At 39.3% G+C, this 26,699-nt stretch overlaps 2 protein-coding genes across 3 annotated transcripts; both read left to right on the top strand.

Annotated features, from left to right (window-relative positions):
• Nucleotides 1-130: 130 nt before the first annotated feature.
• LOC102308758 (cyclin-Y) lies at nt 131-22,751 on the top strand. Of its 2 annotated transcripts, XR_006054193.1 has the most exons (12): nt 131-672; nt 13,704-13,778; nt 16,990-17,007; nt 17,289-17,323; nt 17,489-17,583; nt 17,673-17,708; nt 18,577-18,634; nt 18,983-19,102; nt 19,527-19,693; nt 20,082-20,244; nt 20,995-21,198; nt 21,239-22,751. XR_006054193.1 is itself a non-coding variant. In XM_014332311.2 (11 exons), exons 1-11 carry the CDS (start codon nt 519-521, stop codon nt 21,109-21,111), a joined length of 1,038 nt encoding a protein of 345 aa, XP_014187797.1. In that variant the 5' UTR covers nt 131-518; the 3' UTR covers nt 21,112-22,751. The 2 variants fall into 2 exon arrangements, 1 of the variants encoding a protein (XP_014187797.1); XM_014332311.2 differs by having other exon boundaries at nt 20,995-22,751.
• A 133-nt stretch (nt 22,752-22,884) lies between these two features.
• LOC121814214 (gap junction delta-4 protein-like) lies at nt 22,885-25,350 on the top strand. The gene is made up of 2 exons (XM_042219037.1): nt 22,885-23,856; nt 24,144-25,350. Exons 1-2 carry the CDS (start codon nt 23,793-23,795, stop codon nt 25,244-25,246), a joined length of 1,167 nt encoding a protein of 388 aa, XP_042074971.1. The 5' UTR covers nt 22,885-23,792; the 3' UTR covers nt 25,247-25,350.
• The last annotated feature ends 1,349 nt before the right edge of the window (nt 25,351-26,699 follow it).

Here is a 26,699-nt window from a genome sequence, read left to right as displayed (position 1 = left end):
AATGGACCTTTCGACATTAGGGATTAAATACCATCATTAATTAACAATAATAAATCATTAAATCAGCTCTCTCGCCCCTTAGCCTCTCTCTTGCTGTCTCATTTGTATCCACCCACTTGAACCGGAACCTTTTCTCGGGATTTACACCCTCCCCGTCGCTGTATCGCGCTGACAGCCAGCCTCAACACCGATCCACACATCACCGTGCGCCCGTCGTCGCTCACATCATCAGCGGTGCTGCACGGGATACTCCGGGTTGTACTATTCCTGTGGTAGCGGTGGTAGGTCGGCCCGTTATTTACTCTGGCTTCTAGAGAAGTGTCATCTTTATCTCCCGTGACAGCCTCACCGTGGACACCAAAGACTGACAGCATCTGTGGGCGCTACGATGGATGCTTCAAGTGCGCTCTCGTGATCTACGCTCACCGGCTCGGTGGGGTCGTTTCAGCTTCCGTTTCAAACGGAAAGGATAGATTATATGCACAGCTCCTGCCTGTACGCGCAGTGAACGGGTAAAGATGGGGAGCACGACCTCTTGCTGCGTGTCTGGGAGCCCCAAGCTCCGCAGAAATGCCCACTCGAGGCTGGAGTCGTACCACCAGGAGTCGGATATGAGTAGGGAGGAGACGGGATGCAACCTGCAGCACATCAGCGACAGGGAGAACGTTGACGGTAAAAACAAAACAAACAAACAAAAAACCCTTTAAGGTGCCAACATTGCATGACGATAAAAGATAAAAGTTTATGGCTGGTATAAATTTTTGGAATTAAACAAACAGCCTAATTGAAGCTAATTACACGTATGTATAAATGAAATGCAGCTAATAATAACATGGAGTGAAACATTCAAATGTACCAGTTAGGTGCAGTAAACTAATGAAAATAAGTTATAATGAAAATGTTTTATTATTCCTGTGGGAAAGTTTTGAGCCTTTTCTATTCTGGTGACTCTGCTTAGTCTAAAGGCAAAAAGGACCCTCAAAACAACATAATAAAAAACACGTCACACCCATTTTCAAATCTTGAAAAATGAATCTGTAGCTTTCACATATCCACCTCTGCTCGCACTACTCATGTGTCAAAAAATACTGAGTTGACTGCAGAGACATGTCAACCTTCAGTACAGCCGGGCACATGCATGGATCTGTGTGCATTCTCATTCTCATGTGGCACTGCAGAGAGATATGGAGCTGCAGAGAACATCCTGTCCGTGAGGGCAGGCGTCTTTGTGCCGGTCTTTGTTTTGCAAGCATGGTACGCAGCCCCCTCCACTGACACATGCTAATATGCATTACAATTGACCCATTCACGCTGGAAAGTGGCTACTAAATGGGCTGCCTATTTCCATCCAACAGCAAACCATTTCATATAAATGGTTTTTCTCAAAAACTGTACAAAATCACCCCCCCCCTGTACAAACTATGTCCCTGGCAAGATTATTTGAAACTGTTTAATTAATCATTGTTTTATTGAAACTGTTAGACACTGTATTACAAGACAGTGTCTGTCAGATGAGTTGTAACCTTTTCACTCTGGCTTAGGAAGATTCTCATAACATCAACCACTATAGATTCAAATATGGAGTCTAACAAAGCATAGCCACACAGGGACAAGGGCTGCTAACTTATCTGGTGCACAAATTAAGCTGTATTTAATCCTGTATCTGCTCTGTAGTTTTCACCTGATTTGCTTTGGGTCACGTAAAGAGGTCGAATTTCCATGTTTACAGATGCATTTGACCTATTTTTTCCCCCTTTAGTCACTTTTAATTTATTTGACCTGCTCATCAAAGAGTTCTGAATCCTCTTCCACATTAACTGCATTCATGTTATACAGGATACAGCCTCATTATCTGTGCTTTTTAAAGAAGTCCCACATTCATAGTAGGTGCTCATTCTTAGTCATACATTTTGTCACTACTTGCTGGACAGCCCTGACACATCTGATAGCATCATCTTTCCTCTTTGCCATGTTTACAGTTCTGTGCTGATAAAGGATCTTCGCCCAGGAACACTTCGTACGGGTTATCATGTGAGGCGGGAAAAGAGGAAATTATTCTCACCTGCCGATCTAATCTTGTTTTAGATGTGTTGATTTCTTTTGCCAAATCTTTGCATAACTGCAAAGCTCAAGAAGAGCAGAAAACAACCCGAAAGAAGAAACATCTCAGCAGCACATTAGAAGAACCGTGTCTGTTGTCTTAAATCTAAAATCTGAGTGCACGTGAATTAAAAACATTTGGAGCCATATTCCCTTACATATTTTGCTATAGGAAGCCTATTGACCTTCATTATTCACACTGAGTCAGCATGGTGAGAGACCTGCCTTTTATTGATCAGCGATGTCACTTCCTCTTGTAAAGATTCAACTTATGTTCTGCATGGTATTTGTGGAGACTACTGACTTGAGTGCTTTGCATTACAGCAGGGTAATGTTGATAATATATCTTCAGTATCTGTGACAAGGCGGCTTTAAGATCACTGAAAACATTGCATGGAGAAGTGGAAATCTCCCCCCCAATATGTTTTGGACCATTGCTTTAATCGGATGCATAATTGTCTGAGCGTGGAGGCAGATGCTCTTTCTAACAGAGAAAGAAAAGAGCCATGATGAAGATTCAGAGTCGACTGTCATTTCTGGTGAGGATAAAGATTACTCGCGGTGAGAGGCCGTCTGTCTCAGCGGTGCGGTGATTGAAACCGGAGCGTGTCTAATGTGTTCGGACTGTTATGAATTCACAGACAGATTAGTGGGCTTCATTAGAATCTGCAACATCAGAAAAAAAGAAAGAAGTCTTCGTCCCTTCCCAAAAAAGAGGCAGCTGTGAGCCTGTGTCAGAGCAGATACAAGAAGCCTCAAGGGACAGTTGATTGCCAAGAATTAACGCCTCAATTTAGAGCACGACATGCTGCTTTCAAATCATCGCGTGCCTCTTTAGTGAATGGGCTGACTTTGCAGTATTAAATGGGAGTACATGTAGGGAGGTCAGGGTCAGTTATCGTTTTAATTTTTAATTAAAACAGAAAAATTGTTATCACCATTTTCCCAGAGCTCATCGTAACATCGTAAGATCGCGTTGTCTTTGTCAAAGCAGCAGATTTTCTTTGGTGTTTAATTTAATGTTGGATCTGACGGATCATTTGGCCATGAACTAACTACTATCCCTTGATTCTTGATACATCTGAATGAAGCTCGAAATGCTCTGATGTTGTTGGAGAAATGTGCTTTTTTTTCCAGTTGTTGTTTCTCTCAGCTGACTTACAAACAACCAGCAATGCTGTCATCCATGCTTGTGGCTGTTTTCCTATGACTTTAGCAGGCTGATAGAATGTCTCAATTTTTAAAGCCCTTGACCGATTATTCTTCCTACTGAGCAAAAAGTTAGTTGTGCTTGAATTCAAAGTTCACAGAAATGAGAAAATGTTGTTTTGGTGCACAGAGGTTATCTGAGGATGTGCAGTGGTTTTCATCAGAGGCTTTCAAGCTGCTTAGAAGGGAATTAGAAGTTTTGTTTATGCAAACTGTTAGAGATAGATAAGAAAAGATCACCATGTTCCCCTGCATAGTAATCTTATCAGAGAAGATTTTTAGTAACAGTAAATAAAATTAATTTATTGAAATAATCTCACAGAGGAGATTACGTGTAATGTTTCTATCTTGAGTTTGTTATTATGGTAGGAAACCATAACTGTAATTAAATTTAAGCCCAGTTGCAATTATGGTTTCCTCTGATTATGAAAACAAGATAATCAAGAGAAAACCATTATTATACAGTGTTTGAGCTCTTTCTCCGACAGGCTTTGGCAGGCATAGTTCAGCCTGAGTTGTTTCAAATCACTTTGGTTTCGAGGAATCTGGAGAAGAACAACTAATACGAAAATCATGTTTGTTGAGTAATAATTTTATCTGAATTCAGATTTTTCTTTTTTGCTCGGAGGAAATTGCGTCTGACTTCTGTGTGTAGCGATCAGGAGAAATCCTAGACAATAAGAGAACTAGATGGATGTGAGAGAGGACCCAGAGTCTGGAAACGACGTGGTGGCGACTCAGTGATGAACAGAGGGTCTGAAGGGGAAGCGTGCTGGGATTGTTGAAGCTGGATGAGGGGCTCAGTGGTCACCAAATGAGAACAAACAGCCTATAGTGCAGGAAGACATATAATCATAGAACTGGAAGGTCTTATAAATTATCTCCAAAGTATTAAAAAATGTTCAAAAAAGTATTTGAAGTAGAGATGTATGATTGTGCTTGGTCTATTAACTGAATAAAGTCCTCACGTAATTCTTTCCCTATGACATGAACTAGGTGAGTTGGCGTGAAACGACCAGATGCCCTTCTTGGAAATTCAGTTTGATTAAAATATCTTGATAGCTTGACTGATGTTTTTCCAGTGCCTCAACCTTAAACAGTTGTGTCTGAGTCAGTGTGGGCTATTATGTCACTTGGGGGATTTTAGTGTTAGAGTCCTGAAGTGACCTCCCAGCATGCTCTGTTTATAATGACAGATAAACGCTTCACTACATAACACCATCATTTCACTAACCTGGGACCTTGAATGCTGTCTTAAACTAAGCCGCTAGCTAGTTTCACAAAAGACAGCAAAGGAGAATTTCACTTGTTGCTATTTTGACATGCAAGGATGCATTTATTTTGGTGCAGTTCTCCTTACACTGGTTAGGAACCTACTTTCATAACACCAGTTTTAAAGATGAGCTTGTCAAATGACACTGATTATTGCTGCTTTTTATCTTATTCACGCTGAACTGGCCCAATGCTCCTTCACATTTGTACTTTTTTAGCTGTTGTGATCTCACGAGGGATAAAGCTGGCTTAAAGCCTGAAATAGAAGCTAAAATGTTGAGAAACTGACATGTGGTTTGTGCTGTGAAAACATTCTGCATGTATAGTGAGACACCAGTCCTGGAGGGTAAAGATAAAGAAAGTGAGAATGAGAGACAAAGCTGTCACGTGATCTGCCTTTCTTTGACAAAGCTGTCTGTGTTTCTCTATTAAAACAAGTCTTTCTGTTCCTGTAAGGCATCACACATCAACTCACATGCTTATATTTGTATGGGGGGTGGAAGGAAACAAAAATAAAATAATAATAATAATAATATATACATATATATTATTATTATTATTATTATTATATTTTATTTTTTTTAGGGTGCAACGATACACAAAATTCACGGTTCGGTTCGATACTTTGGTGTCACGGTTCGATATTTTTTCGATACAAAAAAATGTTCATGCCTTTTTAATTTGTCATTTATTAAAATTATAAATATATATTTTAGCACAAAAGTACAGTTTTTAAATTTAATGTTGCTGAAACAACAAAGTAATAAAAAAAATCTATCTGATCGAGAAATCTCTCATCTTTGGAAAAGAGAGTTTATTACAGAGAAATGTCTCTTTCCAAAATAAAAGCTATACTATCTGCTTCTTCTGGGTTATATTCTCAGCAGCATATTAAACATATCAGGTCCCCATAAGGAGAATCCTGTGCTAACGGCTGTCTAAATGACTCGGGTAAAGTTTGTAGCATGCGTGCTTGTTGTTTTTGTCTGCTTCCACTTGTCTTTGCACTAGGATGATGTCAGTGTAAAGGTGCAGTCATATTCATTGTGTTCCCACTAGTGCTGTCAGCGTTAATCTGAAATGACGTTAACGCCACAACACGGCAAATCTCCGTTAACGAGCTACCCCTGATCGCCCGTGCGTGGGCAAAAAGCTACACAGACAGGCAAGACATGATTTCAATTTTAACTTCATTTTAAGCCAGTAGTGAGGTGTAACATTAAAAAAGGTAAAGTTAAGTCAGCTGATAATAAACCAGAGCAGTCAAATGAGACACACGAAGATTATTCTCATAAAGAAGAGGAAAGATGAGATGATATACTCAAACTGGTTTCTTGAACACGACAATGAGTTCACTTTGCTCAGATGTCCTCCACTGTTACCGGAGTTTAATCCAATATAGAGCCTTTAGGATGCGGTGGAACAGGATCCAGGATCATGGATATGCAGCCAATCTGCAGCAACAGTATGACAGCTGCGTCATGTCATGGACCAAAAATCAGTTTAAAATGCTTCCAGCAACTTTTTGAATCTATGCCACAAAGAAATAGCTCTGAAGGCAAACTCCAGTCTAGTACTATCAACGTGTACCTAATAAAGTGTTGGGTGAGTGTATACTTGCACTGATGTCTAGAATGGAGCAACTGTGGAGAAAGATGACTGATCAAGTGGTTAGTTAGTGTGGGAAGGGTACAGGGCAACAACAACAACAAGATAAACTGGACTCAGGAAAACGAATACACCCACATCTTTAATTAAGTGTCTCATTATTACCACACATCCTTAAAAAAACCAAATCAGCTGCTCCTCATGTGCTCACAGCAGCCTAAACAAACAGCACATTTTGCCCTGTGAAGCTTTCTCATAAGAGGAAGAGGACTTATTTGTTTTATTGATGTAGACATGGGTGTGCCATCAGTAAATGAAACTTAGCCAGGAAACAGATTTTTAGTGCTTTTAGCAGCCAGTTCTGCTATAAAGCACATGCAATGCAAAAAGGTGTATAAATAGATATAAATTTACCAAATGGAAATTACGTTTGAAAAGTTGAGTTATAATTTTTATCTGAATGTCATTTTTTTTCTTCTTTTGCTTTGGGAAATGTCATCTGACTTCTGTGTGTAGAAATCAGGATTAATTCTTGACAATAAGAGGACTCGATGGACGTCAGAGAGAACCCAGGATCTGGAAACAACGTGGTGACGACTCTGACAAACAGTGCTGTAAAACACTGCAATGCAAAAAAAGTAGATAAAGAGATGAAAACAAATGAGAGTTTTCAGATGTTTTATTTCTATTTTCTCTTGAAATTGTGTAACAAAATTTAAAAAAAAAAACAGTAAGAAAAGTAACATTACAGAATATTGCTGAAGTGGCACAACATTCAATATATCCACTTCTTTCCACATCAAGAAGCATTACTACTTTTACGGCACTAGCAGTCATGTGTTTCCCCAGGGACATATGACTGGCTCAGCTCAACATGTTTGCAGAGCTGAAACGACTCAGATAAAGGAGTTAAAATATTCTAAAACAAAGAAAAAGATTACTAGGCACCCTTATTCTTCCTTTGGAGAAAAAAAGTCCATTCAGGGTCGCTTTGAAGGAGAAAGTACTTGTTTGGCTTGCTGACTAGTAATGAGAGCAATTTGTCTGCCACTACACATCAAGACCACCTCATCCCACTAATTATCACTTCAAAAAGGTCTGCTTGCTTTGAGCTGCTGAGGCAGAAAACTCCTAAAAGACAGTCTCATTTAAATTAATGAGGACTTAGAGGAAGCTGTCAACTCTTGACTATAAAGCTAATCAGAATCAAAAGCACTTTCAAACTGACATGCCACCTGATTTTACCTTGTGACCGATCCCCTTCAAATTCTGCCAAGTCTTCCATGACACGTTTACTTATAATGGTTTTATCTTTCTTGCTGTAACTCATTTCCCAAACTAGTACTTATAGAATTTGGTCATTATTAAAGGAGGGAATAAATAAAAGTGTTACGATGAAGCAATATGCCAATATGTTTAGGTTCAGTCTGTGATATCTTGGCCTGAATGTGCGATTGATGCTACAAGAAGCTGAAAATAAGGTTAAGCTCACTGCTTCGTGCATAGCTTCTTGACGAATCTCTCGTTAACCCAGCATGTCATGAAATACAGATCGAGGTGTACCGTACAATGAAGGTGTGATTAGCACTGGTTTTATTTATTCATTTTACTTTTGGTAAGGAGATTGCAGTGAATTTAAACACTCACCACTGGGAGTGTAATGATGCACCGTTGTCTGCGAATGAGAATCCTAAAATGGTAAAAAAAAGTTCAAAATTTAATTTACTAGCTGGGCCCACATCCTTATTTTAGGATTGCCAGCGTTTTAAAGGCGAATGGCTTAATCAAGAATTGAGCTGCCGTTTGGGGAAAGCCTCGATGTGCTAACGAGAAGTGAAGAAGTGAAAGAATTGAAAAAAGGGGAGCAAGGGTGGGACATGAAAACGAGAACCAGGAGCTTGTAGAACTGGGGGTCATATGTACAGGGTGGGCCATTTATATGGATACACCGTAATAAAATGGGAATGGTTGGTGCCAGGTCTGAGCATTCCTAGATGAACAGTTTCCTGGAAAGTGGATTGGTCGTCGTGGGCCAGTTGAATGGCCCACAAGGTCTCCCGATCTGACCCCCTTAGACTTTTATCTTTGGGGTCATCTGAAGGCAATTGTCTATGGTGTGAAGATACGAGATGTGCAGCACCTGAAACTACGGATATTGGATGCCTCTGGCATTTCTCCTGCGGTGTTGCTATCAGTGTGTGAAGAGTGGGAGAAGAGGGTTGCATTGACAATCCAACACAATGGGCAGCACATTGAACGCATTTTATAAGTGGTCAGAAACTTGTAAATAACTCATAAAAGAATAAAGTTACGTTGAAACCAAGCACACCATTGTTTTTCTTGTGACATTATCAATAAGTTTGATGTGTCACATGGCCCTCTTCCTATTGAAAAAACAAAAGTTGTATCCAAGATGGCCGACTTCTAAATGGCCACCATGGTCACCACCCATTTGAGGAGTTTGCCCCCTCACATATACTAATGTGCCACAAACAGGACTTTAATATCACCAACCATTCCCATGTTATTACGGTGTATCCATATAAATGGCCCATCCTGTAGATTAGATAAGACCCGGAAGGGGCGTGTTTGGAGGTGTGGTCCCACTCCTGAAAGTCAGATCATTTATCTCCAATAAATCTTACTTTATGACTTTTGTCCATAGTAGTCCCTATAGCATAACTGATGTGATTGTATGTGTATACGTTTGTGTGTGTGCTTATGCTTAAGCTTATCAGTGCTTTCCCAGGGAGCCCCCCCCCCCTTTCTCTCCTGGGAATATGAAGCCATGTGTGTGTGCAAGTCCTGTCCTAAAACAAAACCAAAAAAATGAAAAAAGGACCAAAAAAAAGAAAACTAACATAGAAAAGAATAAACTGCTCACACACTGCAGAACTCTAATCTTTTGAATTTAATGCATTTGCTGGTGTTGGACATTTTAAGAGTGCCCTCTCTTCACCACGCAATGAAAAGGCCTGATAAAGATGGTCAGCACCATCATAGATCACATTAATTGGCTGAGTAGGTTTAAAACATGTCTATTCAGGTGTACCAAAGATTATACTGTTAGATATTGTCTCAGGCATTATATATATCGTTTCTGGATTTGTCGAGATGTAATTCTTCACGTACTTGTTCTTATAAGTTTCCTTTTTGTTTTTCTAGTTAGTCTCATAACTCATGCAAAGACAATATGTATTACTCGCAGATGATTCATTTATTAACTATTTTTCCAATGTAATACGTGGTTCTGTTTGAATATTATTATCACTGGTCGCGGTCATATGACCTATCACAGTTTATTCAACATGGCGCCGCTCTGTGTTTCATTATCTGATGAAGAGCAGGTGTGTAGGAAACTTCATACTCTACTTGATGCAGAGTTTGGCAGTGTGCGAAATGTTTCCTGAGATGCTGGTACTCAGAAATCCCTTGCTCTGCTGTTTGAAATGTGGGTAAGGTCCTTCAGAAAGCGATTTCACCTCAGCATTTATTTATTATTAAACACATTCATGTACAGTACATGAATTTAGACAACGCTGCTAAGAGGAAAAAACAGAATACACATGACTGAACAGTGACCAGAATTACTCTCTGCATGGGAGCGAGTGAGTTTTCATGCTACCACAGACTCCAACAATAACAGTGGCATCACATTCATAACAGTGAACTTTAGATCCTGCTCAGGCAGGCTCTAAAGTTAACAGAGGCAAAGCTGCTCTTAGTGTAGACATGGTCATAAGATAATAAGTCATGGGTGAAGCTTAAATGCCGCAATACAGATAAGAAGTAAAGTAAAATAAGTCAAAATGAATGTGTGAAGTAACTTTCAAGATAAACATCAGAATGTGCTTCACAAGAAGAACTCAATTTATTATTTAAAACTGAAAGTCGTCCAATAAGATTTCAATTAATAAAAAAACAAACAGCCAATCTTAACTTGTCTGAACATTTAATAAATTCGTTTTTATATGGAAGGACCTATAAGTTTCAGTTTATGAGCAGTAACCCTAAACAGTAACCCTTAGCATCTAGATTCAGTGGTAAAACTAACATTATTAAAGGCATAAAAAATAAATATTTACCTTGAATGGATGAAAAGGACCAGAAGATTTTTGTTTTGCCTGAGCTTTTGGCTATTAGATAGAAATTTGTTGGACTTAAAGAGCAGAATTGGAGAAATTATTAGCATTAATGTGTCCTTAAAACAAAACAGCAGTTCATTGTTGCTGAGGCTGCCACATTCAATACTCCAAATATAACACGTACTTCTACAAAAATTGATGCATTAATACTTTTTGCAATAAATTTTCCTCCATAAGGTTTAAAAAGTAGCAAAACAGACACAGTGTTGGAAACAGTGTAGTGCAGTAGTGGACTGGCCTGTTAAAAGCATGGTGCCTGTTTTTAATTCATTATGTAAGAGTAGTGAGACAGACAGGTAAGTTTGCCAGCTGATAGGTTAGCTGAGCTCCTCCTGTTTCGGTGTGCCAAAGCAGACCACAACTCTCCGTTAAGTTTACTTGAGGTGGTGAATATCATGTGTCAACACATGACACCAGCTACTGTACACCCCGGGAAATCCAGCAAGTTGGCCTAGAGGGACCTAGAGGTCCTGTGAGATTGATTCAGAAGTGCTTCTGCTAGTCAAAAAACACTTCAAGGACCTTGTGAGACCAACAATGTTTAATGTTACATCATCTTTGAACCACAGAAACAACTAGAAAAGTGAAAGCGGTTGTCTCTCTGTGTCAGCCCTGTGTAAGGCTGGACACCAGTCTGCCTCTCACCCTACTGCAGCTGGGATAGGCTCCAGCCTCCCATCGACCCTGAATTGGAAAAGCAGAAGAAGATGGATGGATAGATTTTCTTTGCTATATTTTATAGTCCTGCTGACTAATGTGGCCTTGCCCCAGGCCTACTGGTTTCCTGGAAAGATTCTTGACTGTGGCTCCACCATTGTTCTCTATGCAGTAAAAAGCAGAGTTAGCTGTGTGTGACTGGAAGACTCAAACTGACGCATGCATCATATATTTGACACAGCAGTGGTACATTTGAGAAATCACTCCACCGTGATACAAAGGTAGGTGTGTGTGTGTGTGTGTGTGTGTGTGTGTGTGTGTGTGTGTGTGTGTGTGTGTGTGTGTGTGTGTGTGTGTGTGCCTAATAGTAATAAATTGCAATAAATAAATTGCTAAGTCTGATCTTTATAGAAATGGCAGTATGACGTTGACATACTGGGAACAGGTCAAAGTGAGCGAAAAGTCAAACTACAGCTCTCATGCATCATGGCCTGACTAAAATATATTGTGAAAGGACTGCTACTTAATGCTTTCCTACTCTTTCTTACTACAAGCCTCATCCACCCACTCTCAAATACACAAACACGCTTTTCTTTCTTTTTTTATGTTTTAATGTGTTTTTTTGTCCCGTGTCAGTTTTCACTGGGATAAAGTTTATATATATATATATTTTTGCACCCTTGTGCTTTCTTGGCATGCTTTCTTTTAAGTTTCAGACAAATTGAAAACCAGTTAAGCTACCATTTAAACTGCTCCTGACTACTGTTACATAAGGTGCTAACTTGACACAAATCTAATCCAAGCTGGGTCCATTCACCCTGGTGGATTTCAGAGGCTTTTGGCGAGACCAAATCACATGTGCAGCTGTATATTGTAAGAAAGCAGCAGGGGAAACGGCAGCACAGCCCGAACTAATTACGAGATGCCTAATTTGATTAATATTATTCTGGAATACATGAATAAAATGAATCGTTGATTAGCCTAACCTTTCGGCATCAACCAGTTCATCAATGCTGTTTTTTTGGCCTAAGACTAGAGTTCATTTGAACTTCAGTTGTTACTTTATGGACAGAAAAAGCTTAAACTAAGCAGACTTATATAACAGGCTTCTAGTAAATCCTACCTGCATCTTAACTATTTTTACTTTTTATTTTATTGCACACAACAGGAGGTGTTTGTCAAAGTCTTTGCTGTTTTGCAGAACTGCTGTAATAAGTGAACGTTGTTTCTCCCTGTACAAAACTATTCAAGCAATTTAATTTGTTACTGTAATTGTTATGCAGTGTCACAGCTGTTTTGTTCTCATTTTAATTTACCAGCAGTCATTTGTAGTCCAGCAGTTGCTGGGGCTGGGACAGATGATCAACCATGTGTCCCTCTTGCTGTCTGCATTATAATCAAATAGTCTGGATTTCAATCTGGGGCTTTTCCTGTCGTATTGTAGGAGACTGCATGCCGGGAATGTTTAAAAGCTGACATCACCAAAAACAGGCTCATAAAATGTTTCTAATTTGTTGCAGGACACTACAGGATTTGTAGTTACGAGTTAAGTGAATAATAGCAGATGCTGTACCCGTATCATTTTTGGTGTTGCTTATTCAATTTTGTCATCTGACTTCAATTACTCTCAAATATTTATGCACATGATTGATACGCACGTGATTTCGAATGCCGGGATTTGTTTTTAGATGTGCTGGGTGTGGAAATGATCGCTCGCTGAAGAGAGAAAGCTTCTCACTCATAACAACTGTGCTCTCTGTTGTCAGAGTAGCTGATGTTATCGGCAACGAACAAGGCATGAAAGGATTTTTTGGCATCTGTTCTGAGTCCTTCTGCTGTATAATATGCGTGCACAAATGCCTCGCTGGCCCATGCCTTTAGGCCATGATGCAATCCAGATTAGCTCTGGATGGGAATGATTCATGCCCGGATTTATTAGAGTAGAGGAACAAAAAACAAAACAAAAACCGCACACAGACTTACAAGAGTAACGCCTGTGATTTAAATCAGACTAAACTAGTCATCCTTTATGAGCGAGTCTTCTTATTTGCTGGTTTCTCTGCCACTATAAAAAAGGAGCCCGACCAGAGGTGTGTTATAGTGATGACTGCTTGTCGGCCAATGGTGCACGGCTGATTGCCAGAATTTTGGCAAGGAGGTGAAACGTGGACAGAGGGAGAAAATATTACAATTCATTTAAAAATGCAAAATATGAGCTTGGAGGAGCGAGTGCTCTCTGAGCAGCCTTTTAGTTTAATTTCATTTGCAGTATTAGGCATCTGTAGGCATCTATAGTCCTATAACATGTAAGTATTTGCATGCTAATATATTGATAATAATATCAGTTTATACACCAAAGTTGGTTAAACTTGGTAATGTAGTAGATCACACATTTGACTAACAAGCAAAAGATCCCTCCTGGGAGGAGACACACATCCTTTTGGGGTTTGCCTCATGAAGGGCGTCCTGCATAGAAATCTACAACGTGAAATATGCAGGGCTACCTGCTGCGGGACCCCATTGTGAATCCGCTAAAAGTAGTAGCCTTGGTTTAGCATTTGTGCAAATTAAACACAACATATGTCTGGAGCATGTGTGAATGCTGCACCGAAAAACATTGTGTTTTTTCTACTGTCGTATTTTTTGGTTTTTTTTGCTCATCTTTGATATTTCAGGAAGGCGTACATATTCTTTGCTCTTTGTTTTTGACAGAGTTGAACATGGAGTACAATCCATCAGACCATCCACGGGCGAGCACAATATTCCTCAGCAAATCACAGAATGACGGTGAGTGGCTTGGTTTCATAGAATTTCACATAACAGGAAATTTGTCTGTTTATTAGGGTTTTCGGTTCTGGTAATTAAATAATTTAATCACATTTGATACTCACTTGAGAAAGAAATATAGAGAAGGTCAGAAAGAGTTGCATTGTGTCTTTTTATAGATCTAGAGGAAGCATATGATAGGATGCCAAGAGACAATCTGTGGTACTGCATGAAGAAGTCAGGCAGCAAGACAGTGGTGAGGTGTATGATAGCAATGACAGATGGGTTCAAGGTGGGCGTGGGATTCAATTAGGAATTGGCTGCGAGTCCCTTTTTGTCTCAATTGTTATGGACAGGTTGACAGATGAGGGTTAGTCGGGAGTCTCCGTGGACTATGATGTTCACAGACAACATTGTGATCTTTAGTGAGAGTCAGGATCAAGTGGAAGAGAGCCTGGAGAGGTGGAGGTATCCAGTGGAGAGAAGAGGTTTGAAAGTCAGTTGTTATTGAAGGTAGATGTGTTCAAATACCTGGGGTCAAACATCCAAAGCAACAGAAAGTGCACAAGAGAGGTGAAGAAGAGTCTGCAGGGAGGGTGGAGATGAGTGGAGATGAGTTTCAGAGGTGATTTATGACAGAAAGACAGCAACAAAAGTGAAAGGAAAGAAATACAAGATGGAAGTGAGACCTACGATGTATGGTTTGGAGATGACGGCAAGAAGACAGGAGGTGGAGCTGAACGTATTATGATTTCCAAGGACGATGAATGTGGAGATGCCAGACAAAAAAGAGACGAGGAAGGCCACAGAGAACATTGATAGATGTACTGAAGGAGGACATGTAGAGGGTTTGTGTGACAAGGAGCAATGTTAGGACAATGTGAGACAGAGACAGAAGATCTGCTGTGATGATCCATAAAGGGAGGAGCTGAAAGACACGTAACAGGTTTCCAGTGTTTAGTTTTGATGTAATTATATACAACAAGACAAAAACCCAACATTTAGAAAGCACAGTTTGCAAAAAACATACAGATAGTGTTGTATATTTCAGAACACAGTTTTGGCTTTATTGACGTTAGCTTGACACGCTGCACTTCCTGTTATCAGCACTGCAAGTTGCTCAAATGCAGTCACAATAAAGAGGGTGTGGGGAAAAAGTCTGGACACGTAAATGTTTGCAGCCAGCTGAATTTGTGCTGTTGCATTAAGACTTTTAGCTTCCTGTTGGGGAAGGCTTGCACATATAGAGAGAAAGTGTTACTAAGATCCATTAACGTCCCAGCATGAGATTGTTGTTGTTGCTGGAATTTCAGAAACAACTATAGATGCTTGCTTTTTATTGCTTTTTAATATTTTATATTGGATTGAATTTCTTTTTGTACGAAGCGTATGAACTTGTTCATGTAGAGAACATCCAAGTGACATTTGATTAATGTTCCTCCTCCAAACAAAGAAGGAATAAAATGATGTGAGATGTGAGTTTTTTTTAAAATATAATCATTGCTTAATATCTGCAACATTTAGAAACAAACTCCATCTTTTTTATGGCTTTAAACAAAAAAAAAAATTGTGCTTTTATAGCTTTCTTTTCTGAAGTCAAAGAATCCCCTAAAGACATCAGTGTTAAATAAATTATACTTGCTGATATTGCTCATGTAGTCACAGAGTGATGTAAGCCTTTGTGCCTCTGAGCTGTTTTATTATCCAGAAATGCTCCAAATATAAAAGCAGTGTTTGCAATTTGTTTTTAACTCTGTTTGCTTTTGGTCTTTTCATATTATCTCTTGTACTAAAAATATGATGCAACACTAGCTCTATCCTTTAATACAGGACTGAGCCTCAACCAAGTCTCAACCAACACCTCATTTCTTAATATTTAGTTAGAAAAATGCAAACGACATGCAGCATTTTACTGAAACGTGCAAATTCACATTGAAATACAGGATGTAAGACAAAAACAGAGTTTGTGCTATTCAGTGTGCTTGAAAGCCAATGTTTGAATATTTGACCACCTTTATTCTTCAGCACAGCCTAAACTCTCTTTAAGTGGTGTTAAGTGGAACCCAAGTTCCCTGAAGGATATTACAAAAGGCATCTTTGGATATTGGCTGCCTTTTGTTATGTTTGTTGTCCATTTGTCATTGCCCCTTTTCCTCTTTTTGGGAATGACCTTGTTGGCATGGGCATAACTTTGTGCTGAACATTGGGGGGGGTCAAGATCTCTGTCTAAATAAATAAATAAATCTGGGTAAATTCCCAGATGATTAAACATGCAACTATTTTGCTGGTAATACCTGAAATGAGTAAAGAAAATCAACAGCCTATTTATGCAAGATAGTTCATAATTTTATTGAGGGGGTTACATTGGTTGGGTCTGATTATTGGGGGGGGGGGGCATAACCCCCCTGAAAATTACGCCCCTGCTTGTTAGTGCAACACTACAGTTTTATTACGGCGTGTTTCTTAGTTTCACCTAAAATGAGAACAAATTATGCGTTTTTGTAACAGACTGCTACTAACAATGTGCCTACAGATACAATTTAAAACTGGTTTATACAGAAAATCATCATTATACAAAGGCTGAACTAAAAATGAGCGACAACACAGCAGCCAGTGTCTAAAGACAAGAAAAAAGACCTTTAGAAGGACTGGAAAACTATTGCCTGAGGCCACTTTAAAAGAATTACACATCTGTCTCCTTGAAAGCAAAATATTAAGAAATGAGTGATGGCTCATGACTGCACAGCTCTGTATTCTGTTTAAAATTCATAGTACTTGGCTTATGAGCATAAAAATGTTGGACAAGTTCTTCAGCTGTTTATGACAGATTGCTTTTGCACTAGAAGTTTACTTAAAGAGTGATCTTTTTGCCTCAGGTACTTATTTTAGTACTTGAAGTGCTGACACTGTTCCCAGAGAAAAGCCAAAATGTGTGACACAAGTGAGACAAAAAGCAACAATAAATGACTTTATCAGAGATTTCCTCTTTTGTAAGGATTTATTTTGACCCCTTAGATGTATCTCACGACCCTCAGGGATGCCCTCACTGTTATCAGAACCCAAACCATATTAGAATATTTAGGCATTAACATGGTGACATTAGAAATGTTTGTTTGATGATCATTTACGAGGACGTTTTGCTTTGCCCTACAATGTATGCCATTTGTTTCTTTAAATGAATCAGTGACTCTCATGCAAAGAAATAAGGCTGTTGCTTCCTCTTTTTTTCCAGAGGTAGCATACAGGACTGGTGAGTAGTGTAACTTTGTCTCCATCTAGTGGCAAAACTGCACATTTCCGCCTCTGTGTCGCAGCTCACTCTTTACTTTTACCCTTTAACACTTCCTTTAACTGTCTTTTCTCAGCAATTTATTGCAACCTTTTTTGCTAGCTGCTATTAACACTTTGCTAATAGTGTTTAGTGTGTTTTACAGTGTTTTACATTTGGTGGGCTTTGTGTTTGGCTTTTTTTTCCTTCTGGCATTTTAGGAAAAATTACAGATGTTGAATGTCTTCTATTTATTTTTACAGTGCGGGAGAAAAGAAAGAGTCTCTTCATCAATAATGTGAGTGCACAGATTTTTCTGCTTCACTGCAAAAATTGAAACATGATATTTTTTCTTCTTCTTTATTCTTTTTGTGCACATTACCCTTGCATGCTATAGATGACACCAAAACATGTGAATTCTAATAACAGTCTTTTGTTTGTGTGTGTGTTTGTGTATTTGTAGCACGGAACTTTGAGGCGCAAATACAGCTCCTGCTCCACCATCTTCCTGGATGACAACACAGTCAGCCAGCCCAACCTCAAATACACCATCAAATGGTTGTAACACCAGGAAGGAAACATTTGTATTTTTTTTTAAACCTACATGCTTTTCTGATATTATTATAAACATTTCTTTCTGTCTACAGTGTAGCATTGGCAATATACTACCATATAAAAAACAGGTAAGGATTCTCATGTTACCTAAAGACTGCCAGTTAATATCTGGGCATCTGATATCAAGGACAATATATTCAGTTTATCCCAAAATCTAAAGGCAGAACTGCTGCCTATTCTGGATGGTTTATTTGTGCTTCTCTTTGTCTTTTTTAAGCTTTTTATGATGAATGCACAACATTACATCTATAATTCAGCACAGTTTGAAGTCTGTACTTATGTTTAATCTTCTCACAGTGTCAAGGGTGTCTGGACTGTTGAAGGATTCAATGTGAGAGATGCAAGAAATAAGAGTTATCAGAATAAAACAGGATGAAGAACTTCTAGAACTGAAACAAGAATGCACGAAACACGACACTAAAGAATAACTAAGAACAAACTAATTCAGGAGGGAAAAAATAAGGACGTTGCTAAACAAAATCTGGAAACCAAAACAGAAATCTAAACTTCAAGTCCCAGAATAACACGTAAAGAATTCCAAACCCCACGCAATGACAAACGGCAGGACCTTGACGAGTGTATACTTCTGTGACAGTGATCTGTGTTTTTGGATTTAAGGAAGCTTCAAACTGTTCAGACTCTTCTTGAAACTGTTTCAGTTGCAGTGATCTTTATCCATAACGTAGCCATAATAGTCTACTTTAAAATAGTTAATATGCATCTCTTTACCCAAAACTCCATGGCATTTACAGTTTGTGAACATCTCCGTTTTTGCTACGGTAGTAGCTCACTGTGGCTAGCACACTGAAGCGTACCCTGCCTTTCGCTCTGTGAGAACTGGAATAGGCTCCAGGCTCTTTGACCCTGGATTGGATGAGTGTTTGAGAAAGTGGATGGATAGAAGAGGGGAAAAATAAATGTTTTATTCCTTTTCAGAGATGCAGACGGTGGGACGCTATTAGATATCTTTGATGAGAGGCTTCACCCTCTCTCGGTAATATAAACGATTTCATTTTTAAATCTGTTGACTATCCTGCTGCTCGTTTTGGCAAACCTGTGTCAGATGTTCTGTTGTATTTTTAATGCACCTTGGTAGACTCTGGTTCTGTGTGTTAAGATTTTTTTCTCTCCCATTTTAAACCCTTTATTTTTGCTCTCACCGTCTGTTGCTTCATTTTCACTTGCGCACTTTTCTTTATGCCTTGTTGTCTTTGTCACCATACTCTCTGTTTTGGCTTTTCTTCTTCCTCGCAAAATTGTCATCCACCATCATCCACTTTTCTCACTTTCCCTGATGGTTGTTCTTCTTTTATCCAATCTCTGCTTCCCTTCATTTATCCAGAAATCAGAGGTTCCACCGGACTACAATCAACACGATCCGGAGCAGAAGCAGATTTACCGTTTTGTCAGGACACTGTTCAGTGCTGCTCAGCTCACTGCTGAGTGTGCAATTGTCACACTGGTGAGGCTTATTTATTTGTGTATTGCCATTAAATAATGCATACAAAAAAAAGGTATCTTCATGACACTTTGCCCCCCTAAGGTGAGATAAGATGGACCTTTCAGTTGTGCGCACACAATTTGTGTTTAGGCCCCTGGGAAATTGCAGCCTGATATGTTCCGACAACCCAGGCATGTGTGCAAATTGTTGATGAGACTATGCATCATAACTACTGTGATGCATGTGACTATTGTGGGCTCTGAGAGATCAGTGATGAATGTAGTTTGTCATACAGGGGAAAAAAAACCAAACAGTCGTTTAACTCCCGACACTATTAGTTAGATCAAATCAGGTTCTGTTAGTAAACTGTTTTTTCCATGTTAATGATTATCTGCTGCTTTAATTTTCTATCTAGTTTTCAGTCTTTATCCATGTGATTGTGCAGGTTTATCTGGAGAGGCTCCTGACCTATGCAGAGATTGACATCTGTCCAGGAAACTGGAAGAGGATCGTTCTGGGTGCTATCCTGCTGGCTTCCAAAGTCTGGGATGATCAAGCTGTCTGGAATGTCGACTACTGTCAGATTCTCAAGGACATCACAGTAGAGGACATGTGAGTGATTAGCATTAAGGATGGGAATGGTTTTGAAATTTAGGATTTTATTCAAGGTTTAAGGTTTGAATTCGGAGTAGGTTGGGGACTGGGTCAAAATTTAAAAATAGACAGAAAAGAAAACGACAAGCAGCCCGAGAAAAACCGGAACGATGCTCATGAGAGTTGGTGTGATAAGCTTCTTCATCAAGTCATAGATTTAAATCCTCAAGGTTTCAAACAAATACATAAAGGGAATGAAAGACTCAACAACATCTAACTTTGAACTTTGAAAGATGATTTGTGATTTCAAGGAGCTGTTTTTTCTTCTTGATATCACAAAGAAAACATCTTTAAAAAGTCACTGGGGGAGTGCACTGACACAGAAATTGTATGATCATGCGACCAGGAACGAATTGGAGCGACAGTTTCTGGAGCTGCTGCAGTTCAACATCAACGTGCCGTCCAGCGTCTACGCCAAGTACTACTTTGACCTGCGATCTCTCTCAGAGTCGAACAACCTCAGCTTCCCCCTGGAGCCGCTCAGCAGGGAGAAAGCTCAAAAACTGGAGGTGAGACGTCACCGTTAAGGTTTCCATCCGAATTTTTTTTTCTTTCTTTTCTATCCATCAAATTACTACATTTTCCCCTTGATTAGTAATCGATGAAAATAAAGAAACTCAAAGCCAATAAATATAGGAGTTATAAATTGTTCCAGATTGTAACAATTCAGCTTTGCCCGATTGCCACCATTATTTCTCAGGGTTAGCAACATAGAGAAGGGAACTAAAGGGATAAGTCAAGTACTGCATTTATTAAAACTAGTTAACTAAAAAGAACCAATTATGTAGCGTGGAGAGACTTTGCTCCTGTAGAGCCTGCTGGCTGTAAGAGACTGTGCATGTCGGAGGTGTCACTGACTGATCAGGGCAACTAATTGCTGATTGGGCTTTCAATTTTGTTTGTATAGCGCCAAGGTGCTTTATTTTGTAAGGTAAAGACTCCACAACAATACAGAGAAAATCCCAATAATCAGACGACCGTCTACGAGCAAAGTACTGGGCAACAGCAGGAAGGAAAAACTCTCTTTTAAGAGGCCGAGGGGAAGAAGAAAACCAGTTTAGCAGGATAGGACAATTACCTTTACAGATCTTCCGGTGTATTGAAAATGTGTAAAGGGGCGTCAAATTGCACTATTTACTTTTAAACAAGATTTGAAAAGTTTTCTAGAAACTAAAATGTTAATGCTACAATCACATTAAAGCCCTGCACGCAGCCAAATGACAACGATATCTTAAAATTCCTTTATGCCCTTTTTGCAGGCCATCTCCAGGCTATGTGATGACAAGTACAAAGACGTGCGGAAAGCTGCCAGGAAGCGCTCGGCGAGCATGGACAATCTATGCGGGATCCGATGGGTTCCTGCAATCCTCTCTTAACCACTAATATGCTGTCATATAGTGAAGAGTGACATCGTGCTACAGACGCTGCCTGAAGGAGAAAACGTGTGTTTGTGCTCAGTGGAAGTGTGTCAGTGTGCATGGACCCAGGATGCAAAGCTACATTCTGGAACAGCGAGTGTAACCTGGCACCATCCAATGGACCTGGAGTCAAGAATCGCAAACTACAGTTTAAGCGAACAAGACGTGTTTCTACTTTAACTTAATGCCTTCATAGTGCCTCGATATTTTTGTACTGTGAGAGGGAAGGGAGTTACTGGTTGCCACGTCAACCATTCAAAGACATTCGGAGACAACTCTAGTTTTGGAGTATAAAGGAAATCCAGGACAAGACAAAGGTCTGAAACTTTTGAGGACATGGCATTGTCAACCTGTCTCAGTGTAAAAAGTCTCAGTTCGGCTTTCTGGTTTTGTCCAGACAAATCTCTCGGTTTTAACTAGCTTCAGAGATTCTAAATAACCTGTCTTTCAGATAACCCTGCGTATTATTTATTTATTTTCTAAGTACTTTTCAAAATTTTCAACTGTGTTTGGCAATTAGTAGTGTAGCACAGGACTTTCTACTGGTTATTTATTTCTTTGATGGGAGTAAGAATAATAAAGATTTCTTCTCTGGAAATATTCAAGGTTTACAGTTCTAGTGTACTTCTTTATGCTCAGGTAGTCTGGTTGATATGTCGATTGACTGTAATGCTCCTCATTTCAGTTATTGGGAGGATAAATGAGATTAGATAATGAAATAAACACCATAGAAAGAAAGGGCTAGAATACATTTAAAGTATCCCTATAGATGTATCAGTATAGCAAAAATCACCAGGTTTTCCTTCAGTAGCATGACTCCACCAATTCAAAAGCAGGAGACAGCACGACCCTCTGCTGACATCTAGTGGTCATTTGAGGTGTTGCAGAAAAAGGCTGCCAGTCCAGGGTAGGACTGGACGAAGTTACATGTTACCTTACGTGTTAACATTACTTCGAAAAAGTATCTGCAACACATGTTTCAGAGAAAATTTTTCCTATCATCCCAAATAATCCACATTTCTTGCAGTGAACCGTCTTTATAGACGTTATAGTCAAATTATACACAGTAATTTTTGTTACTGGCTGAATGGGAAAAAAAAGAGAAAAGATAGGTGAAAAGATGGAAAGTTGTTTTGTACTGAACATTTATTTAACAAAACAATATCCATTTACTGTCAAACTCAAATGTGCTGTTGCTACTTAACAAAATGTTTTATAGTCAAGTAAAATTTAATGTCTAACTTCAAACAAAGAGAATGACATAACTGGTCTGACAAGTGCACTGACCACTGGATGCTGATCTATTGCAGATGTGAGGAGGCTACCCAACATTCCTATGTTTATATATGTTCAGTATTATAGCATTACTGACTGTATATATCACATTTACTGTTCATCTGGAAAATCTGGTAAAAAGCCCCGGTCTCATGAGCTTCATGCTCAGTGTATCCTACCCTGGCTACTGTCTTTATTACAGTATTAACATGTTCTTGGATGGATGCTTGAAGGACTTGCTGACATGTCTGGGTTAAAGGGTTTCTGTTTTGCAACTTCTCAAACCCTGTGAAACCCAAAGTTCCTCAAATATAGGGGTAAGCCAAAAAAGAGAGCTGTTTTCCTTGTGTTTGATGAGGTCATTTTTGTAGTTATACAAGTTTTCACAGGACATGTTAGTAAGATAGCACGCAACTAAATAACAATATGAACCAAAGAAAAGTGTATTAATTGTATGACTGCAACTTCACAAATATCTAATGCCTCAAATCCCACAAAGTTCTTCTCTCATACCCCAAAATATTTTTTTTTATTAGAAGCAAAGTAAACACAGGTCTTATCTACTAGTTATGTATGATTGGTAGTCTTTGATCATCAACAACGTGTCCTTGATAAAGGGTGTCTTGAATCCCTGTGTTTAATCATGACAAGCTAGTACTACTGCTTAATCTTTAAATTTCCACTCACCTTTAAAAACTTTGTTTTGTAATTTGGTTTTTCTCATTTGGGCAAGATATGAATTTTTCCATGTTTCTTTTCACCTCAGTGTCTCAACGCTAAAGCAGTAAAATATAGAAATATAGTGTAGTTATTTTGGAAATTAACTTTGTACAGTGTGTAAAGAGTTCAAAAACTGAAACAGGTTAAATTTAAGTTATTTATGGATGTGACTGATTTGTGTTTTTAATTAAAACAAAATATTCTCGTTTGATAAGTCGTTGTCCTTTAATTATTTTTTATGTTTTTATGGTCATGTTGTAATTATGCTTCTGGTGTTATCTAATTAGTATCAAATTAATTATTTTGTGGTGTGACTGCCTGTTTCACTTTAGCGGATGATTAACAGATAACAAACCTGGCCATGTCTGAGTGTGACGGCCAGTTTCCAGTAAAGTTGACTTGTACCTAGACATCCCAACAATGCTTTGATGGCAGCACGGTAAGAATAGCTCTCTCCGCAGGTCCTGTGCTCTGCAGACAGGGTAAGAGGCACTATCAGCGCGTTAGAGGTCAGTGTGTTTAGTGGGGAGCGCTGACGATCAGCATTGTGATTTTAGAAGCAAGTTAAAGGAGAGAGCAACTCGGGGGACATCACCTCGAAACATCATCAGAAGTCGGACTTGCCAGTTTAAAAGAGGCGTTGAATGAGGATGATGGGGGCAAAAGAGATATTCTTCATCACTATAAATCAAAATGTGTCCTTTATTGGTAAGTCTGTGTGGCAGAATATTCAAATTAACGAGTGAAATCATTAAAACGTTTTCATGAATTATTTGTGTATAAGCGGGTGCTTTATAATGATTTATCACTCTAACACGACACAAGGATTTCCTGTGACAATTTACTGTTGCTATTATTTTTAAATTACTAACATTAATGCATTATATGCTTATTTAGCTGTATTTAACTTTACTTAAAAAAAAATACAGCTTCTTATTAGGCATTGAAAAGATTTGGTAGCACATATTCAGACATATTCACCATCTCCATTACAGGCAAAACCTGGTGGATACTGATGTTGGTTTTCCGTCTGCTTGTCCTCCTCCTGGCCGGCTTCACGCTCTTTAGTGACGAACAGGACAGATTTAACTGTAACACCATGCAGCCAGGCTGCTCTAACGTGTGCTTTGATCTATTTGCTCCCGTCTCTGTCCTCCGTCTCTGGCTCTTCCACCTTACTCTTCTCGGTCTTCCCCATTTGATGTTTGCCACCTACATCATGCACAAAGTTTTGTCATGTCCCTATTTTGGAGGTTTCTACTGGGGCAGGAGTCGAGGAGGCTCGCCTTGCAGCGAGAATTCAGAATCCTCGAGAGAGTCGTCCTCGCATAAAGCCATGCTTCATGACCTCCCACTTGGGAGGTCATGCGTGGGAGCGCCACGCTTCTACGGCGCTTACTTTGTAGTTATAATTCTACGAATTCTTCTAGAAGCTATTTTTAGCGCAGCCCAGTTCTTTCTCTTTGGTTTGTCGATTCCTAAGAGTTTCCTCTGTTATGAGGCTCCCTGCACATCTGGAGTTGAATGCTACATATCCAGACCAACAGAAAAGAACTTAATGCTCAACTTCATGCTCTGCGTTGCGTTTTTATCAGTCCTGTTAAGTTTGGTTGATTTGGTGAACTCTGTGAAAGCAATGCTGAGGTGGAGGAGGAAGAAGGAGATGCTGATGGAGGAGATAAGTAATAGAGAGCAAAACAGCATGTTTAGAGTGGCAACTGTGACAGAAGACACTGATATTCTTTTAACCAGACGATCCAGCCCAAGTGGAAGCTCAAAGGTGAATGGCCTCAGAGATGAAAAACCTGCTGATGGAGTTGTGCCAAATAGTGGACTTTTTCAAACGAAGGCGAGTGTTGGGACCACGGTTAGAACTAGTGCAGCTAATGACAAGAGGCCAGAAAATACAGATGGCAAAGAGGTGATGCCTCGGTCACCAACAAGCACTTCAGTGTCATCTCACTTTGCCCCTCAGCACCACTTAAAACCTCCACTGTTCTCTCAAACAGACAAGGGATCACCAACGAACCCCAGAGCAACAACACCAATCCGGCAGTGTCGTAACGACGGCTCTCAAGACAAGAGAGCATGGGTCTAATTGGCTGACCGTGGCTGTTCATTATTGGCCCTGCACACACATTTACCTCATTAACAAAACCAAATATTTTGTTAGATGTGAATAAATAAATTCTTCTTTACCAGGAAGTTCTGGGAATTATGGACTAATACAATTTACAGTTGATAAAATACTGTAAATTCTGAAATAGGGACCTCATAGCGAGAGCCCTGCAGCTTCCTCCAGCTCTACAGAACTTTTTTATTATCTTTTAGCATGTTGTTTTGATTTGATGACCACTCCACTCTCATAAAATGTGTTTATCCTTTTAATTTTGCAGAAAAATAAAGTTACCAGCTAGAAACCTAAAGTTGTGTTTCTACTAATGAATACAGATATTGTTGGAGATTAACACCAGAGCTAAAAGGAGAAGGAAAACGGTCCTAACCATGCTGTAGTGCTTCTCTATACATGTAAACACAAATGCTAACTAACATGTACATCATGCCAACATTAAAAGAACATAATGTGTCAGAGTTTTGTTTTACATTTTCTTCAATTTCCTCCAAGTGGCTCAAAATCATTTAATGCTGCTTTAAAACACACAGTGCAGATTTTGTATTTCAGCATGTCAAATGTTACATGTTGAGCAGCTACATATTAGAAATAAATACATTTCTTTCATGATAAAAAAAAGCTAAATTTTAAGAATCAAAGCCATCTTGATACAACAAAATTCACTGTTAACTCTATGAAACAGTCATGGCAGGTCTGAGCATGTTTATTTTACACCCTGAGCTATTTGTGTTTCATTATGAGAAAAGGAGGCGTTCAAAATAAGTAAGGAAAAAATCCCCGACTGCTTCATCGAGGCTGACCTTAATAAAGTAGCGGTAACAGTGCTCAGCTGTTGTCTGGATTACTGTGTCTGGCAGTGCGTCTAGCAGCCACAACCAATGCACACCAACCTGACTTCTGACCTCTCATATGACCAGCTGATGACCTCGGCATGACCTGACTTAAGCTAACCCTGCTCAGGTTACATCAGACTTCAGCCTAGTCACCTCCATCAAACAAGATCAGCTCAACATGCAAAGCAAACTTTTACATTTTAACGTGCAGGTCAGGGAGTGCTGCTGCTAAAAAGATGAAATAATGCCATCATGACACATTAGATCTATTCTTTGCTTTTTTCTGACAGTAAAGGTGCACAGTTTGTTTCTAATGAAGGAGAACATCAACAGAGTACAGGAGTAGTTGATGGGCACTTGATGAATGTTTTCTGTGAATGTCAGGCTTTACATTGCTGTTGTTTCAGCATTTGAGTAATCTACTCTCTCCCGTGAGTAACTGATTATTTGTTGTGCGTCTTTTATTATTTGTCTCACAGTAAGAACTGTTGGTTTGTAGAGTACGCTTGGGGAGTGTGATTGTGTGTACAGCGTCTCTTTATGTCTATCTCCATGTTGGTTGAGTGTGGAGTGAGTGCACATGA

Source organism: Haplochromis burtoni, unplaced genomic scaffold, assembly GCF_018398535.1.
Source record: "Haplochromis burtoni strain Fernald_Lab_line unplaced genomic scaffold, NCSU_Asbu1 Contig_27, whole genome shotgun sequence".
In the NCBI taxonomy this organism is placed as follows: domain Eukaryota; kingdom Metazoa; phylum Chordata; class Actinopteri; order Cichliformes; family Cichlidae; genus Haplochromis; species Haplochromis burtoni.
This window is presented reverse-complemented; position numbering and strand designations above follow the sequence as displayed.